This window comes from Garra rufa, chromosome 7 (genome assembly GCF_049309525.1).
Source record: "Garra rufa chromosome 7, GarRuf1.0, whole genome shotgun sequence".
Lineage (NCBI taxonomy): Eukaryota > Metazoa > Chordata > Actinopteri > Cypriniformes > Cyprinidae > Garra > Garra rufa.
Window position 1 is genome coordinate 38,436,914 of NC_133367.1, and position 14,382 is coordinate 38,451,295.

A 14,382-nucleotide genomic window follows, 5' to 3' on the forward strand; every position below is an offset into this window, starting at 1 on the left:
TGTGCACAAACCATGTTTGTGAACATATTCATATGACCTTCACAGTTTATTTTCTGGTCATCTATTGACTTTTCCTTAATATCCTATTTTTAGCAACCATTTTTAAGTTTTTATGAGGAGACAATTAACTAACACAGTGTGTCAAACATTTTGACTGGATGTGTACATGAAATAAAGTTCAGAAAGCACATTAAAAGCTGTAATACTCACAGAGATAAAGCTGCAAAATCCTCATGTTGTAGCTGCAAATACAGCACTTAATATGAAACCCCTGGTCCCTCTTAGACAGCACCGGATGCTAGTACAGAGCAAAGAGAGATAAAAGTTCAGCCATGTCAAGCACAGGAAGTCAGATTTGCTCTGCTTTTTAACCTACCACATATTTTTCCAAATGATGAAATAGTTTTGGTTGATGCAATATGACACTGGATGTGCTCAAGGTTCAATATACATCTCTCTCTATCTCTCTCTCTCTCTCTCTCTCTCTCTCTCTCTCTCTCTATTATTTAGTTTAGTTTTTTATTTAGTTTTTTTCTCTGGTGTGCATGATCTCAAAATGTAACACTTTATATGAGCTAAATTCCAATTTAAATATTATAGCTTGAGAAAAATAATGAAGTAAAGAAAAAAAAAACCTCACAGGTATCTAAATTACACATTTTACAAAAAGTGGCCTATTTTACCAGAATTTACTCTGTTGTTTATTGGTGTCTTTGACAGTTATGTTTCTTGGAATAATGGTTTACTATACTTTTCTTTAATGATCAGCTTTCAAATCACTGTTTTACTAAATGAGTTTACAGCAGGATTCATTACAAAAGACAAAATAAAGTATTCTCTTTATTCTATTTATTCTAAATGGGCCTACCTGAAATGCTTTTGCATTTGTATTTACTGAAAATAAACGCTAATAGTTCACAAAGAAAAAGGAAAAAGATCCGTAGTTTATGTCAAATAATATGCCTTTATTTCACTCCAAAGAGCCTATAAATAACTAATGGTCTAAGTAGTACTTTGTCTTGTTTCTAGTCAAAATATCTAAAAATTCTTAAATTAAGATGCATTTACTAGATAAGCAAAATGACATACTCATACTCCTGTTTTAGAACATTCTTCTTACCCCACTGACTAAATAAGTGCATTTTTCATAGTGCATTTTGATTAAAACCAGACTAAATATCTTATGTCATTTTTCTTATCTAGTAAATGCATCTTTATTTAAGTTTTTTTCTTTATTAATTAAAAAAATGCTAAATAAGATAAGCCTTTTTTGCACTATGCACACCTCATATTGAAACGATTTAATTGTAGAATTTGTGAGATATAGCCTAACATTATTCTCCACTAAGAGTTCCATAGAGAACCCTAAGAAATCGCTTCTTTATAGACCTAGGCCTCTGGAGTGAAACAGAGTCATATTTATTAACAAAATTATCTTTTTTTCCACTGTAAACTAGTCGATGTTGTATGGCTTAAGTGTCGTCTGATACGAGTTTCCCTTTTTTTATATTCGTTAGTTAAGCAGACGTCAGTGACCTCCTGCGGTCAAACCAGTCGCGTCTTGAAAATACACGGCACACGCCAGCCGCACTTTTTTTGTCTACCGCACTTACGGTATGGGTGCTGGGAGCCGTCAAAATGGATATAAAGACGCTGTTAGAACGGCGTTTCCTTTTTACTTTAGCTGATATATTCCAATAGATTTCTGTTCACGAATATTACTGCATAAAATGTAATTTAAGCCTTATAAGACTATTAAGCGACATCAGAAATTTTTTTTATTGCTATATTTCCCTGCTGAAAAAATTGCTTAAACTTGCTTGGTTGGCTGGTCGTAGGGAAGGAAAGGAAAGGACGTGGCGTGGCGTGTGGCCAAGTATGGTGACCCATACTCGGAATTTGTGCTCTGCATTTAATCCATCCACGTGCACACACGCAATAGTGAACCCGGAGCAATGCTGCGGCGCCCGGGGAGCAGTTGGGGGTTCGGTGCGGCTGGCCCGACAAAGTAGGGCTCGCTGCAGCCTGCGGTGGACATCCAACCCCGCCCACATCCATGTGTGACGTCAGACACCACGCCCACTTCAATGCGTCATCGTGTGACTCCCCTCCCCATCGGTGCATTTCAAAATACTTCACGAAAGTTATCCATGTAAAGTAGCTCTTTCTAAATTCATGGACATTGATAATAACTGCAGTTTCTGTAACACACTTACATTATTTCTGCAAAGAAATGATAATTATATGCTTTCTTTAAACGATGTTATCTGTACTTATTCTCATAAAAGTAAAATGATTGAGTGCGTTAACTTTTACATTTTGAAAGGCAAATATTATATTCATAAACATAAATTTGCTAAATGCATACCAAAATTTAATAAATTTTTATCAGAAATAGAAGTTTTTTAAAAGTCTTTAAAACAAATCAATACATTTGTTGTTACATTTCACGGAGATCTTTTTTTCTGGTTATGCTCCCACATTATAATTTTTGTATATGTAGCAGGGTGCTATAGCCCCTATTCTTATTGGCTGGCGTCATCCTCATCTCTATTGGCTGGTGTCATGCAAAATCATTAAACCAATCAGAGCGTATTTTGGAGATTATAAATGCGTGAGTGTTGTGACTTGGGATGCGCCATCAGTGTTACCGCCCCTTTTTCCCGTTTTTGGCAATTCTTTCCGGTTCCAAATCGAAGGTATGTGTTGTAGCCCTGAAGCAGTAAATTTGTATGTGGATGTAATATTGGTAATATTAGTAGTGATGGGAAAATGAAGCTTTTCGAAGCACCGAGGCTTTCCCCTCAACTGTATCGTAAAAAGGTTCGTTACTCGAAGCTTTTCAACATGTTGCACACTAATGACATCTTGTGGACAAAGGTGGGAAAAGCTGCTTTCGCGTCCCAGATCTTAAAGCGATTTTGGACAGTTTCATTAAACACATCAATTTGTGCTATGTCAGAAAAACAGTAATTTTACTCGAATTGATCTGTAAATAAACGTTTTAATAAAATTATACAAGTATAAGCATGGTTCATGTAGGCATATATGTTCAAAGTAAATTAAGAATAATTTTGACTAATATTAGTGTTAATTAGAAGTGCTTGTGAAGCAAGGATAACTACAAAATGAATATGCACAAAACTACACATGTACATATTTATTCGTATTATGATTTATTCTTAACAAAAAGTGAATGACACTTGATACTTGCACAAGGGGTTCGCGTTATTTGAATCAGAATATGAAGCAGTCACGTGGTTGTGTGCGAAAACGAAGCTTCGGACGTCACAGGTCACGTGGTTATGGACAAAACGAATCAAGCTCCGGTACAGTGCTTCACTGTGAGATGTTTCGTTTTTTTGATACAAGCTTCGAAGCTTCGGTGTCAAACGTCACATCACTAAATATTAGTGTACTTGTTGCCATCAGGAAAGTTTGCTTTCGGTTTTCCAGCTGCTGTGCATTAGACGCCCACAATGGTTCACAGGTAGGCTTGTTTGTTATTAGAAAGGAACGTTGCCCATGAATACGAGGCTGATGTATTTGTGTTTGTAGTTTGTCATCATATAAATAGCCACAATTTCCTATGACTGGTGACGGTGTGTAACGCGATGCCTTAACACTCTCGTGGTATGTATAGTAGTTAGTTTTTTATTTTGTTTTTAATGTTTGATTTATTGTAAGTAATTCTTTTTTTCTGCTCCCATGTTCGGCAGGTAACTGCACGTGCAAGGGTTTCTGTGAATTGTAGTTCGGGGCAGAATATCTACTGCGGTGGCGGCGCTGCTGTTTTGCCTGGGTCTCATTTGCTTAATGTAATTCACAGCGTTTGTGAATACGTTCTGAATCAGTGCGTGTGTGTGCTGTATGTGTGTTCCTGTACGTGTGTGGTGTTGTGGATCTTATTGTAATTATTTTGGTTTTCTTTTGTTTTGTATCGTTACAGAGAATTGTAGTATTTCTCTGTGTTTGAGTGTGTAATTGTTTTTTTGGTTTTGTAATTTGTGTGGGAACTGTAGCCCTTTTCTTTTGTTTGTGTGTGTGGGTGTATATTGTATTCTTCATTTAATTAAGTTGGGAGGGCCAAGCAGTGGTGATGCATTGTGTGCACACCGAGTGTCGTGTTTAATAAGTTTGCTGTGCTTCACCAGTGTGTAGTGTTTTTTTTTTTTTTTTTGGGGGGTTTCTGTATAAAATTTTGGTGGAAGTCTGAGGACCCCCGCTGGCCATCCTTTGTCTTGCTATTGTTATTGTTGTAATTGTATGTGTGACTGAGTTATTTTCTTTGAGTTTCTTTATTTTTGAGACTCTGTATGGAATAATTGTATATTTTAACTTTTGTATATCAATAAAGTACTTGTGATCTTTATTCTCATCCTAGTCTCCATACTCACCCTGCCTTTGGCAGCGAACCTGTGCCCATAAGGCTGGTATTTCCTGGTATATTCCAGATGGCGTAGTCAACTAATAATTAAAATCAAAATAGTGTTTCTCATCCCTGACCCCTCTTGCCACATATATGTAAGGGAAAAGAAAGAAAATTTGAACTATTGTTTAGTTGTTTCTAGGTTTTAATTTAGTTTTTACTTTTTATTTATACGTTTATTTTTTTTTCTCACTATTGTATTAGTTTATTTCTATTTATTATTATTATTATTTCCCCCCCTCTTATTACATATTGTATTACTGTATACAGATTAAGCTTGTATTTTGTGTATCTGTATTTCTATTTCAATATTTTTGTAATGTCCAATTATTCTTTAATAAAATAATAAAAAAAGAATCCCGATGTTGTACGCATGTGCAAGAATGGCGGAAGTATGTTGTATCGGGGATGTAAACAAAACAGTTTGTATTAAATAATACAAATTAAACCTAGATCATCTTCCATATGGAACTAATTACATTCGAACAGCCGGTAAAACGCTTGCTTTGGTTGATTAAAGTTAGGAAAAAGGTAATTGCTAATAAAACATTTAAACCTTACCCTATTTGTTTGTGTAATGACATTCACGTTAATTATAATCGATTTTGACATAGCAGACAAGATCAGATTTAGATGGACAATTAAGTTTTGTTATTGTAAAAGTAACACTTAGCATATTTTCGTTTTCATCTAATTCTCTAAAGATATGTCCACAAATGTGAACATTGCTTATCTTATTATCACTATTTTAATATGTGTTAATACTATTTAATATGTTGGATGTGTGACGTGTTTGAACATGGGCGTGGCGTCTGGCGTCACACATGGATGTGGGCGGGGTTGGATGTCCACCGAACCGACATGAGAACCAGGTAAACTATAGTCTAATATGTTTTAGTCTATGCGAATGTTTAGTCGTAATGCAGCACGTTGCTGTTTTTCTTTATCATTGAGCTGACCTTTTCTGTAGATGCTCAATAACATTACTTTTCTTTTGCTGTTTGTTAATTTGAATAGTTCGTTTAAAGACCACTAACAAAATAGCTGCTAGCTTAAGCATTCTAATTTTAGACTGCAGCTAATATGAGATAGCCTGTCATGTTGTATACTTGTGCGCACTCCAGTCTAGCTGTAATACACTGACCTGTGATTGTATTTGCCTAGATTTTGTACTGTAGTGAATACTAAACTACTATAGGGAAGAGTATTTTGCAGTGGTCTGTGGGTAATTTCTGTTATCCAGTATTTTGTCTTAATAATTCTTGGAAAAAAGTGTTTAAATGGTTTTTGCATTCTACCAAAATAGTGACATGTTTAACTATTAGGAATACATATTTGCCAAGCTCACGGACTCAAAAAATAATAATTATGTGTAGATTGTTCAGACACTGGCTGTAAAAATATTCCATAGTTATCACAAAATGTGATGTAAATGCTAATCAATGATTAGCTTTTCTTGTATGATATTATGCACTGATCTATAATAGAGAACTGGATTGCTCATGACGTCATAAAAGTGAAGCCACCGCGCCGCCATATTAGTATTCCCTAGTATTCGCATACATTCCATTGAATGAATAGGAAACTACGATTTTATTTGGAAAACATCACATACCAAGTCAGTGTTTTTATACCTGAAGTCTCACTGTACATTTTCACAATGCAAACGTCCTAAGCATGTAAACGGTTAATGTTGGGAATTCCCTCTGCTTATTAAAAATGTACGTTCATAGCCTACATTACAGTTGCGTACATCAGATAAACAAACATCATACGATCTCAGTACAGTTATTCACGGTTTATGTCATTTTGTTGTTTATATTCGTACAGTAGACTAACTGCATGTTTCAACAATATTTAACAGTAACGTTATTCATTTTGAAGCAGGTAATGATTTGTTCGTTAAATTAATAATTAATTCAACACACACAGCATTTTACTCAGATGGAAACGGTAATGTTAGTAAATCATTACAGAATTTGCTGATCTGAAGAGTCTGAAATAGATGTTGCTCAGTCAGGCACATTAAAAATACACACCATGACTCGGAGAACACCACTGACTACAAATGGTACGGACTTAAAGACATAAGCTTTATTTCAAAGATTTGAATTTCAATATAACAAGCAATATAGTAACAGAGACTTGTATTATATTATTTACTGTATAATCGAATCAATTTCAGATACTTATACCAGATATATGGTACTGTGTATTATTTCCTGCATAATTAGGTACATAAAGAAATATATTTAGTGTTAGATCAGTTACCTGTTTCTGCAAGGGCGCAGCTGACACGCCCACCTAAACGATTTCAATATATTGCTTATCCAGCCCGAAAAGACCATAAACATTCCAGAAAACATAAGTAAAAATTAATTTACATACACATATCCTAAAAACTAATCCTGTGTGAAAGATACGCTTCAAATCGGGTGATTTTAGGTCAGCAATTTACATGTGACTCAATGGCGCTCTCTGCAGGTAGGGAATAGTAAGATGGCGGATCGAACACTTCCAGTGGCTTCACTGCCTAACGGCAGTTCCCTTTCGAAGGGAACTCTCACTGCGTCCTCTAGGGCGCTTTGGGGAAAAACTACATGAAATGGCCAGCGTCAGCGTATGACGTCACCGCGGCGCGCACGTCGCCGCCGCTGCGTCACTACCGGGCGACCATAACATAAAAGAGGCGCCCGTGCAACACAATACATCTTCGCTGTCTTCAGCTTTCTCTGTCTGAGAATGCATTGGAAAGAAACGGTAAGAATCCTTTCTTTAACTACTATCATGGCGAGCACTAGCAAATCGTTTAAGAGGTGTGTTGATCCATGTCCTCGTTATTTGACGTCTGATGACACACATGATCTTTGCGTATTTTGTTTGGGCGAAGAGCACACACGCGATGTCCTTGAGGGGGCATCGTGTGTTCATTGCGAGCGCTTTTCTATGAGAAAGCTCCGGTCTCGTCTGTCTCTCTTTCTGAGGAAAGATGAGCGTCCACTTGCCCCTCGCGGTTCGGGTCCTGCCGCTGCTGAGGCACGGAGGAGACTGAGCTCGTGGGGTTCGCAAGTGGAACTGGCTGACGAGCTTGAAAGGGGACTTTCCCTTTCTTACTCGCCAGCCAGAGACGATGACAGACTCCTAGCTGATGATGACGCGATATCTCTGACATCATCGGATTCGGGAGCGAGTGCTCTTTTGGGTTCCACCCAAGAAGAACAGGAAGAGCTAGAGATGGATGAGGAGGCTGAGGCTGAATCCTCTCAGCCTTCCTGCCCTGCATACGAAGAGCTGTTGGAGGTTATGGACCGCGCCACGGCCAGGCTTGACCTGCCGTGGAAGCGGGCTAGAAAGGTAGTATCGCGAGGCCGCCTCGACGAGCGCTATCTTTCAGGCCATAACCACCCAGCTCCAGTGAGCCTCCCATTCCTTCCCGATCTTCATGTAGAGATCGAGAAGGTCTGGAAGAAGCCGTATTCGTCCCGCATCCATAGTTCATCTATGGCGAATTATGCTAACATCGAAGGGTTGCGCGACCACGGCTATGAGAAGATGCTCCCTGTTGAAGAGACGCTAGCCTGCTATCTCTCCAAGGGCCAGGCATCCTCTCTAAAGACTCCCTCTCCGGCCCTGCAAGTAACATCTCGGTTGAATGGCAGAGCGTATGCAGCAGCAGGTCAGGCGGTGGGTGCATTGCACACCATGGCAGTGCTTCAAGCCTACCAGGCCGATCTGCTGAAAGACCTGGACAAGGGTCAGGGTCTCTCCCCTGACCAGGTGGCTGAGCTCCGTCGCTCCACAGATCTTGCTCTTCGTGCCACCAAGCAAGCCGCTACCCATATGGGTAGGGCTATGGGGGCTATGGTTGTTATGGAGAGACATCTGTGGGTGAACACACAGAGACGTTTAGAACGCAATGAGCAATCCAGTCATTATATAGATCAGTGGATATATGTCAGTTATGCCATTATAGTATTTTTTATTCTTAAAATAGATCACAAACTTTTGAATGCTAGAGTAGATAAAGGATAAAAGAACATAATAAAAGGAAAAAGATCTTGGTGTATGTGTACTTACATGTCAGTAATTCCACTGAAAATCCTTCGCATTGCAAAGAAGACTGGTAACTTGGGCTCACTTTAAAACATAAATTACTGTTGTAACAATGTGTCAACATGTATGAGAATTTAATGCTTTAATGCTTTCTTTATCACATTTATTTAATATTTTAGGACAAATATTTTTTTCTTGTTTAAGTTAGGCATAATAGGCAGTGCTGAATATTTTGTCCAGAGCAGATATTAATTTTATAATTATAGTGGGTAATTAAAGACATTATTGCAGAAACAGTTTAAAAAATCAGCTACTCTAATCCATCTGACCAGGACTTTATTCCACAAAAAGCCATATTCAACCATATTCGCAAAACTATCGTTTTCAACATCTTTAATAACAACAGTTTGATCGCTATTGACCACATTCAACATCAAACGACAGTGACACTTATATTTCATTATGTACTTTACATTATGCAATTGCTCTGCAGTAAAGCCATTCAAGCCAGTTGCAGATAATATTATTTGTTTTATGACGGTAGTGTATATAATGCCGGTAGCGGTAATTATGAGTAAAAAAAAAAAAAAAATCCATCATTATGTTTTAAACAGTGCCACTTTGAGGAATAAATGTGAATTGCACTCATTGATTCTACAGACGTGCAATTGTTGTTTTAATCTTTCCTGCTGTTATGGAGCAGTCCGGTGACATGACAAAGAAAGTTGATCCTGATTGGTCCTCTTGTTTGCATTCGAAGTGCTGATTGGCTCACAGATAGAACCTTATAGAACCAAGTTATAGTTCGACTTTGTAGATAGAATCTTTTTCTTTTCTAAATAAAAAGTCCTAAAATGAACACAACTTAAAAAAAAAAAAATCACATAATGTAAATAAGTTGTCACAGAATAAGAATATGTGAATAACTCAATTTTGACAAAAATGTCAGATAGAATCTTATAATTCTAAGGCGACGATGTTTTTAAAGGTGCCATAGAATGCCTTGATACAATATTTTAAATTGTTCTCTGATATCTACATAGAACGTATATGGCTTGGGTAAGGGCAATTCTCCAGAAACGTTTTACAAGTCCATTTACAACCCTAGGATTTGTCCCTAGAATAAAATTTATTTATTTGGAAGGTTCATGAATAATAATGATGAGCTCTGCTCTGATTGGCTGTTTCACAGAGCGGGTCAGCTCTCACACAGCAGGAAGGAAACACATGGAGGAAAATATATATTTAATTACGGAGCTCGAGCCGCTGTTAAAATGCGGGGCACTGAAACTGCCGTTTTGAATGCACGATTAGGTTTTACTTTTGTCTTAACAGTGGTGTTTAAGACTCACGGTATGTTATGCCCATGTACATAATTGTTAATATTCAACTATGCCAAGTTAAAAACAGTTTTCCATTCTATGGCACCTTCAAATTTTTTTGACCAGACAAACATTCTCCATAACATAGCCTAACAGGGTGGAACTTTAAGAGTGTGACAAGCAGGATAACATTTAATAAACTAAAAACTAAAAAAAAAGGTAGGAGTGAGAGTTGACACTTACCTCAGTTTTTGCAGTTGAATTCAAGTGGGAAAAATAAACAATATCTCTTCCTGAAAATGGTCTTAATGGAATTGCAGTCTGTTTTGGAAGGCGAGAAAGTACATACTAACAGGGTGGAAGGTAACTTTAGTGACACAGTAAATGATTCAAATTGTAAAAAACAAACAAACAAACAAAAAAAAAACTATAGTTTCACATGATTTATATGTATGATTAGATGCAGTTTAGCCTAGTCTATAACATTAATTAAAAATATATTTAGAGGTTTTTTATCATTTAATGGTATACATTTCTTGTGGAAGTTGATTACTTTGCACTGAGTATGTGATGAAATTTTATCAATTTTCTATATCAATAAAAAGGTGGGTAAAATACAAAATAGTATTTTTAATGTCTATTATCTCTGTTGAAGTAAAAAAAAATATGAGAAAGTAAATCACAGAGACAGAAAAGTTACTTTAAAACAGGAATGACCCCTGTATTGTACAGTAAAGAGTTGTAAAAATACAGTAGCCTTAAATAAAGGCTTTTTAAATGCAGTATTTTTTTTTTTTGCAGTGTCACTGCACCACATTGCACAGAATCATTTATTCTGGAGAGCAAATCAATAATGACTGTATTGGCTGCTTAATGGAAACTTCAGTACAAAATTGACTGTACCAATGGGGTGCATATAGCAGAGACAGCAGCCAGTGCTGCTGTGTATACCTGATGCAAATAGTCACTTTTGTAATTTTAGTCATTTTTGTTGTTGTTGCTGCTGTAAATAGATATAACATACATGTGTTTTTTACAGTTGCTGCTGCTTCTATATCTGTGTGTTTGCAGTATTATTAAACAAGGGTGAGTGTATCCATTTCCATTCATTGTGTCAGTGTTTAATTGTACCAGAACTTATTTAATTTTTTAATTTAATTTTTTTTCTCATTTTCAGCATGTCTGCAGGTCACTGTTGAGGGAAAAGTCGGAGGCTCTGCTGTCTTGCCCTGTTCTTCCACTGGCGACAGCCTTAAAAATGAAGATGTAACAGTTTATTGGAGACATAACAGCAGCCAAAATGTTTATGACATATTTGAAGGTAAAGGATCGGTGGAGAAGCAGGACTCTGCGTACAAGAACAGAGCTGAAACCTTCCCAAATGAGTATATGAAAGGAAACTTCTCGCTCAAACTCAACAACCTTCAATATAATGATGCCGGAAAGTACGTCTGCTACATTACAAAGGCACATCAAAATCCAAGCACGCAGCTTTTGGTCAAAGGTGTGTGGAATATGATATTAACATTTATTTATTTATTTTAAACAAGCTTGTATTTATTTAAACATATCCAACTTTAATATTTCCTTAATGGCTGATTAATTCTATAAAGCCTATCATATCAAATTTCTAAGGCCTGTGAAATGACAAATCTGCTGTACACAGGCTAATAATGTTCCTCTGGGGGCTTAAGCTTCTGCCCTTTACAAAATTAATCAGAAGTTCTCGAGAATTCTGAAAAATAATATTGTGGTTAAGTAAATTAATTGTTGGTCCGCAATTCTTTTATGCTTAAATGAAGCTTTGATGCCACCTACAGGCCAATTATGTGAAGTGCAGGCCTGAAGATGGAAGTTTTTACAATTGCACTAAAAGCCCTTCTACTTGATAAAAAAATAATCATTATCAAATCATTACAGACATGTTTACACTACAGATTACAGATTGTGTACACCAGGTCTTTTCAATTTAGAGGCCTTAGAACACCTGAAATATTGAAAACTTTTTTTTTTTTTTTTTTTTACTTTTTTTGTGACATTTTATCTCACAGACGGAGGAAACCATGGAGCAGCAACAAGTGCGGGGAGGATTGTGCCATTTTTCATTCTACTCTATATTCTGCAATATATTTGACCTAGAATTCACATTCATCTCAATGGCAGTTGCTCTGCTGACACATGGCAAATAAGTATGCAGGCACTGAGTATGTCATTTTCGAGCAATAAATGTTTAGCTGATCTCAGGATTTTTCTCTCTAACAGGGGTTTTCTCTGTAGTGAAACATGCTGTGAATAAATGTGAATGTTAAAAGAGTTATATTATCAGATTACATGGCTATTTTGAATGACAAAGTTATTTTTCAGATTTTTGCAAGTACATGTTTTGGAGAGCTGTAGGTGCCATACAAACATACGAATGTAAATTATGCAAGGAAAACAGAAATTATGGCTTCTGTAACATTTTTACTATTATGTGCAGTCAATTCAATTGTATTGCATACTAAAGAAATCAAACAGCTAGTGCAACTCTAACACTGTTATTTCAAAAGACATGTAACATATATTGTAATTTAAATAAATAAAACAATAATTGTAATTTGTTTTTGAGCATTTACGATTATTATAAACGATGCCCTTAATTAATTACACTAAAACCAAAGCAAACGTAGTGGTAATCATGTCGGTAATTTATGGCCATGCAGTCTCAGTTGAAAGAATATTAATAGCAAGTTACTTTTCACTGATTCTTGAGATAAGGGACAAAAAAATGTCCCACACACATACACTTTATGTTAGAAATTACAAAATTAAAACAATAATGCTTAAAGATACATCTAAAGACAAAGACTTGAATTATATGTGACCCTGGCTGTGAAAACCCATCCAAAGTTTTTTTTTATTTTTTATTATTATTATTATTCATAATAGTATGAAAACAGGAAACATGCAGAGAATGTATTTGATAGCTTGGGTGTTGGGGTCCTAGTTTTGGTATCAAAATATGTTATTTCCATACCAAAATTACATATTTAACAGTCACCGTTATGCAGATTGATCATAAACACAGCTAAAAAGCTTCCCACAGGTAGAATGCAAAATGTTTCAATACAAGCATTTTAGTCAAATGGAATGTTTTCAATATTTCAAACTTTTAACCCACTGGAGAAAATCAGCCCAATTCCGTAGAAAAAAACTGCGGATTTGGCAACCCTAAGCGATTTAAACACTCCGCATATTAATAGCGAATTATATATTCAATATTAAAATGTTTGCGGGAGCAGGATTAAGAAAACAGTCCCGCGCAAGGCTTTAATACAAAAACACAGTGAATGGCGACTGTGGAAAGCAAACGCCGGGTATTTTGGGCGATTTAAGTCCAAATAGAGGACATGTCCGGGGAAAAGAGAACGTATGGTCGCCAGGCCCCTAATATTTTATATTTGATCACTTCAGCCGCCTTACTGAACACCATTATTATTTAAGACTTTATTGGATGGATGAAATTGAATGAAATTAAAATATCATGCTTTTTAATGCGTCTGAAAAAAAAAAATCAGTAAAACCCGTTCAGAAAAATAAATAAATTAAATAAATAAAAATATGGAGCATTCATTAGCTGAGACATTTCTCTACGAATGTATTCGTTTATATATTTTTTATATAAAAATTTTAAAACCCGTTTTGTCCCTTATCTTATATGTAATATTTTTAATCATTATCACTTTTTTTACATTTAGAAAAGGGGTTTTTACTTAAGGAAGGTAAAAACCTCTTGTTTTTGTTGTCTATGCACGACACGCCCCTTTCTGCCACACCCCTACCTTTCAACTCGTCAACTTCTCTGAAGTGGAGCTATCCTGTCTGTCTTCTGGTGCATTCTCAAAAAAAAGAGGCGAAACAAAAAAAGACACCTGTACTTGGCTGAACTGTGAATTTTAGCAGTAGGCTACTTGAGCAGCGACTCAAGACACAACAAGAGGAACAGAGAAGAACGCATATCGAGAAACAGCTGTTGAGAGGAACCGGTGTTTTGTGCAAACGCTTCATTTGGATTAATTTACGCTCAGAAATCACCAATTAACAGCGTGAGACTCTTTCAACGAGGAGGACAAGGTAAAAATAAAATATATCTCTTATTAGTGTGAACTAGCCATAACTGAGGTAAATTGATATCACTTACAATGTTTACCAGTTGTGACCAAGTTAAGCTTTCTGCAGTTAATAAAATTCCAACATTTGGTGAACTTCATTATTTGAGGAAGTTAATGTTGAAATGTATTGTGTCCAGTCTCGATTATTAAGATTTGAACCCATAGATAACCGTACTAGTTACTGTACTGCTCATCATCAGTTTACAATAAAACACCATCATGTACTATTATAGTTGAATATTACAAATATATCACAGAACAGTTAGTGATATGTTTAAAATGTCTTTAAGGTATTCAGTGATTGGGAATTGGGAACAATCGCAAAAAGAACAACATTTTCACTTTCTGTTAGTTATGATACAATAAGGAAATAAATGGTAATGAAATTCAGGACAAAGGTTTCAGGTTTTTAATTGCTTTATTTATT

General features: G+C 36.1%; 1 protein-coding gene across 1 annotated transcript; it reads left to right on the forward strand.

The window, feature by feature from the left end:
• Nucleotides 1-5,250: 5,250 nt before the first annotated feature.
• LOC141339310 (V-set domain-containing T-cell activation inhibitor 1-like) lies at nt 5,251-12,400 on the forward strand. The gene is made up of 4 exons (XM_073844930.1): nt 5,251-5,301; nt 10,844-10,890; nt 10,982-11,308; nt 11,856-12,400. The coding sequence occupies exons 1-4, from the start codon at nt 5,258-5,260 to the stop codon at nt 11,936-11,938; spliced, it is 501 nt and encodes a 166-aa protein (XP_073701031.1). The 5' UTR covers nt 5,251-5,257; the 3' UTR covers nt 11,939-12,400.
• Nucleotides 12,401-14,382: the final 1,982 nt, after the last annotated feature.

Coding starts and splice junctions, on each gene's coding strand:
- LOC141339310 (XM_073844930.1), top strand. CDS start 5,258: ATGTGGGCGGGGTTGGATGTCCACCGAACCGACATGAGAACCAG. Junction 5,302..10,843: donor CGAACCGACATGAGAACCAG/GTAAACTATAGT, acceptor TGTTTTTTACAG/TTGCTGCTGCTTCTATATCT. Junction 11,309..11,855: donor CACGCAGCTTTTGGTCAAAG/GTGTGTGGAATA, acceptor TTTATCTCACAG/ACGGAGGAAACCATGGAGCA.